This window comes from Aphis gossypii, chromosome 1 (assembly GCF_020184175.1).
Source record: "Aphis gossypii isolate Hap1 chromosome 1, ASM2018417v2, whole genome shotgun sequence".
NCBI classification, from domain to species: domain Eukaryota; kingdom Metazoa; phylum Arthropoda; class Insecta; order Hemiptera; family Aphididae; genus Aphis; species Aphis gossypii.
This window is the reverse complement of record NC_065530.1, coordinates 84,348,562-84,353,771: the sequence shown is the minus strand read 5'-3', so window position 1 is coordinate 84,353,771 and position 5,210 is coordinate 84,348,562. Positions and strand designations below refer to the sequence as shown.

The window sequence follows — 5,210 nt, the reverse complement described above, 5'->3', positions numbered from 1 at the left end:
GAGAGAACACAGATGATTTAATTGAGGAAAATCTTTATGATAAAAGAAATGAAATTTTTATGAACGAAATAATAAGAATTTTAGCATTTAGGACTATGCCCAGACTAGGACTATGACTTGTGAAATAATGATGTGTCCAAAAAAGTTCAAATCAACTTAGTCGGAACTTGTAAAAATCAAAATTTATGTTCGAGTTAGACTATATAAGAGTAATTTAAATAATATTAAAATTATAATATACCTAATATACATTTGATCAACAAAAATAGGTTACAAGAAAATCATTAATTATTTTTGACCAAAACACATCATTAATCTTAATAATAATATCTTATGTTAAATATAGATTACTTACAGGTACTAACGATATAAAACAGAATAGTTATCTTTCTGAACAATCTTTATATTTTTTTTTTTGATGTTTTTTGGCACCAGCAATGAACTGTTCCTGTTTAATGTCCTCTAAATGTTGTTGATCTTTTAACACATCGATAAATGTCCATAATGTTGGATGATATGCACCTTAAAAAGTTAATATTACATTATACATTGATACATTAAATACATTTAATTAAATTATAAATTTAATAAAATATTTTAAAAAACTAACCAAGTAATGAACTGAAACCTCTATGCCAACCCTCTACTGCATTGTTAGTCCTTGGCAATAAAGTACTTGCTGATTCGTAACAATTCCATAAACTTATTGAATACTTTGGTAATCTACGACCTTTTCTTCGACCCATTGGACGGCCTACCCAGGTGTCTTCAAAGTAGTCAATAAGTGGTTGCAAAATTTTTTCGTTATCTGTGTAGTATTGTGAATCTATTAATTCTTCAAACGCATCTATCACATGATTTTCTGGTACATATGCTAATGCTAATAAGAGCCGTATCTGTAATGCAAATGTCGAATCTGATATATATTTTTGGGCCATATATTGAATTTGTTGTATTTTACGCCAAATACATTGGGAAAAATGGAAATGGCATCCTTTTTGTTTTAAATTTGGAAATACTTCTTTAAATGCATTAATTGATGCCATTTCAAAATCTGACATAATTAATTTTGGTGATAAAGTTGATTTAATTTTTTTTAATTGATTAAGGAGGTGTACATATGTTTTTTGTGATTTATTTGGTAATAAAGCGTAAACAGCAGGTATCAACGAATTGGTTGTCAATACATGTATTGTGTAAATTTGAGTAAAAAGTGTCGGAGTGCACTTAAATGTACCATCAACGAACCAATTATTATATTTTCCCATTAATTCTAGATTTTGTCCAGTAAAAAATATTAAAATACGTTCATCTGATGGACCGCTATCGTACTGCATGAATTGCTTTCCATCTTTAGTTAAAGTATACCTTTCAGGTATTTGGAGGTTAAAAAGTGACTGAGGATTCGGCGGTGCGCAATCATTACGTTGTCGTACTCTTCTTAACGTGTGTTTTAAATTAGATATTTCGGGTAATGCACCTGATATCATTGGATTTAATTGCGATGAAGCGATTATTTGTTGAGGGTTATCTTGTGACGACAATGCTTGGGATTTCATTCTCTCGACTTCTTTTTTTACTTCTAACTTGCATATATCTGGAACGTGGTTATGCTCTGAAGGCTCTTTTTTAATTTTATTATTATCACTTGTAGTTGTTAATCGACCTTTACATTGCATATCTATACATTTCCAATATTTCGATTCCTTGTATATTTTTTCCTCTCTATAAGCATAACTATTATACACGAGTAAAAGTTTATTTTTATTAGATTTAATAAATTCCATAACTTAAAAATCAAATTTTTAAAAAATACAGTTTAAATAGAATATAAGAAATAAAATAATAAGCACAACACTTAGTCAACGATTGTCACGATGTCGAACGTCGTACAAAACTATTTGATGTCCATATAGTATAGGATACGATAGGTATACGATGTACACTATTCACGATAAAAGCGATAACGGATATTACCTTGAGTCACAATAATAATGACTGACTAATAAAGATTATATTATTATCTATAGTTTTCCCCTATTCTCTGTTTAATATTAACTATAAAAACAAGAGTTTCCCCTAAACATTCGATATATTATTTTTCGCCATAATTTAGTTTCGTTATTTTTATTTTCGAAATTTTTAATTCGCTATTTTTCCATTCACTATTTTTTTTTCGCTTTTTTGGCCGGTTACCGCATAATCTATATTATATTTACTGTATAGTATAAACAACACCTAAATGCGTTAAACATTAAATACTTACTTATCTAAATATTTTTAATAATAATATTTATCCAAACTATTCACACATCAAATGTGATAATAAATGCCGCCGAAGTGATCGTGCATAATATTATTATTATAGGTAGACTGCGTAGGTACACATGTAAGTACAACCATGACTAGGAAAGTCAAGGTTAAAAGATATAACTACGTCATACGCAAGTTTTAGATATTTATAATATAATATAATATAGTATATATTATATTAAACACTGCTTATGTACTTATGTAATATTTGTAATACGTATTATATTATTATTAAGATGTAAATTAGGTATCTAGGGAACTTAGCCTTCTAAAAAATTCAAGTTTTTTTTAAAAAAATTCAGATTTTTTATTAGAGAAAATAATACAATTTATTATGTTGTAACTCCTAAAAATTATAGCTAATAAGTATATAGAATGTATCACAATGATCTGACATATTCAAATGTAATTTTAATATAAAAATGTTATATAGATATATTCATAATACACCGTGTATATAATATAATACTAGTACAAAAATATAAACATTAAATAATGTTTTTTATTTTTTTATAAATTTTAATAAAAGTTTACAGCCATATAGTTTATCAAGTTTTATTTAGTATAACTACAGATATTCAATACAATAATTATAAGTTCCCTGATAAATCAAAAAAAGTAAAGAAGGTAACTTCGGATATCACACTTATTTTTCTATATTAAACTGTATAATTCAAAATATGAATAAACGATTCTCATCTGAAAGTTAAGAAATTACAAAATGTATAGATACATTTTTCAAACTAAATTTTGAACTATGTAACTTAATTTATTGGTTTTATTAAATAAATATAACAATAATGTTTCATAAAAACCGTGTACTGTGAATACTTAATTTCATATTTCTTTAGGGTTTTTAAAGTATTTCTTATTTATTGAAAGCTAAAATAACCATCATCACTAAAAACTGTATAATTCAAATACATAGTAGGTACTTAAAAATAATTAAATATTGATTACTTAAAGCTCATTTTACAGGGAAATCATTACCCAAACTTATTTTATTTGTATAAAATGGCTTTAAAATTACTAATAAATTAGTTCTTACACATGTAAGAGAATCTTCTTTGCTATGCCCCGGAAAAATATGGTTACGAACATATGTTACATTATTACTAGATAGATTTAATCCGGTATCTATTTTGTACATAGAAAAATAAGGAACAAATAAAATATTAATAAAAAAATTGTATTTAAAAAAATTCAGATGTATATAAATAAATTATGTTAAATCAATTAATAAAAAGAATATATATTATTAATAATTAAATTAAAATTCGTATGCTTTTGTAAAACAAATAATTTTGAAGTGTTTATATTATTATTTATTATTTATCTGTTTTCATTTAAAATAGAAATACATATAAATATTACAGATATTTATACTTATTATAATTTGACATTATATATAATGATTGTCTCCGTAAGCTAGGCTTGTTGTAGAGACAAGGTTCTTAAAAATATCTCGTACATTTACTAAATAATTAAATTAACACATTATAAGTTGATCATAGTTGATTAAGTGAAAATAAGCTATCGCATAAATATAAATTTTTAAATAATTTAGAATTACATGATAAATATAACAATTTGACTGGAATACAGATATAAAATAAAAAAAAATTATCTATGTTAGTAATTTAATTTTTTCATTTACCATTTTCTTATAAAATCTAAAGATTCTAAACAAACCAACGTCAATATTTAATTCCATAGCCATCTTAATTCCAGAATTCAAGGGGTTTCTTTTTCTAAATTCCGTTCTACACTTAGGAATTAAATACATATTGGTTTGCTTAGCTCTTGTACAGTGGTTAGGTTTAAATTTAAATTTTTGAACATCAAAGAAAAACATATTCGATAATATATATAGATAATATATATATGATGATGATTAATAATGTGCATTTATTGTAAAATATAAATATAATGAGTGCGGGGGGATCTTTCCACGAGACTATGGCCTGTTATTATATGTTTATAATTTTAGCCACACCCCTCATGCACCTTATAGGTATAAGTCTAATTTACACCTATGATTATTATATTGTCATTTATCGTAGACTATTCGATCCACTAGGACGTTTGTAATGATATGCTCGTCTTTTATTTTTGCGTTATTACACGTTGTTGGTAAGTGTGATTTGTTACTATAAACCTGCTTTGGAAGAACTGTCAACTATCCATTGCGAATTGAACTTGCAGTCTTTAGATCCTGACCATCCCCGACGATGACTTTTTCGTCACCAGATCTAGATTACTTAACTTCTGGACAACTCTTGCTCTAGCACAAGATTTCTCCACTTCACCAACATAACAGCCTTTACGTCTTTTTTTATGTTACCGCCGTCAGTAAATTTATGTAAAAAGTACAAAATACTGGTACTACGCTAAGATAACAATCACATGTTTAATGCCTAGGTACGAACAGAAAAAACTGGCAAATATAAACTTTGAAATAATGGGTATCAGATCTATGTAGGTATAACAAAATTATGATCAATGGTATCAGTGGTATCAACTTGAAGACCACATTTATTTTGCTTCTCGTGGGAAAGTATTATAAATAAAGTCACTGGTGCAAACTATAGTTAGATACCCAAAACGCATTACATTCTATTGTAGTCGAAACCTACATAAAGCAAAACAAATGTTAAGTTTTAACAATTCTTCAGAATCAAAAATGTAGTATTACAATTTTTAAATTTTTGTAAATTGTTTTAAATAATGTGTTGTGTGATGTGTTAGTATGCAACTATTATTATTATTTATTTATAATAAATATTAATTACTTCTAAATTACTAAATTGGCTACTATTTACTGTACTGTACTTATAAGTAATTAGTACACTATAATAACTATGAGTATGTCAATGCAATACCTACCGCAGTGTGAT

At 26.3% G+C, this 5,210-nt stretch overlaps 1 protein-coding gene across 1 annotated transcript; it reads right to left on the bottom strand.

Moving 5' to 3' along the window:
* Positions 1-218: 218 nt before the first annotated feature.
* LOC126549053 (uncharacterized) lies at positions 219-1,907 on the bottom strand. Its single transcript, XM_050197426.1, has 2 exons — positions 611-1,907; positions 219-522 (listed from the first exon to the last, which is right to left on the bottom strand). The coding sequence occupies exons 1-2, from the start codon at positions 1,785-1,787 to the stop codon at positions 383-385; spliced, it is 1,317 nt and encodes a 438-aa protein (XP_050053383.1). The 5' UTR covers positions 1,788-1,907; the 3' UTR covers positions 219-382.
* Between the last annotated feature and the right edge of the window lie 3,303 nt (positions 1,908-5,210).

Bases quoted from the DNA above. Each gene is read 5' to 3' on its own strand.
- LOC126549053 (XM_050197426.1), bottom strand. From the start codon at position 1,787: ATGGAATTTATTAAATCTAATAAAAATAAACTTTTACTCGTGTATAAT. The intron at 523-610 runs GTTAGTTTTTTA...TAACTTTTTAAG, and splicing joins AGGTTTCAGTTCATTACTTG to GTGCATATCATCCAACATTA.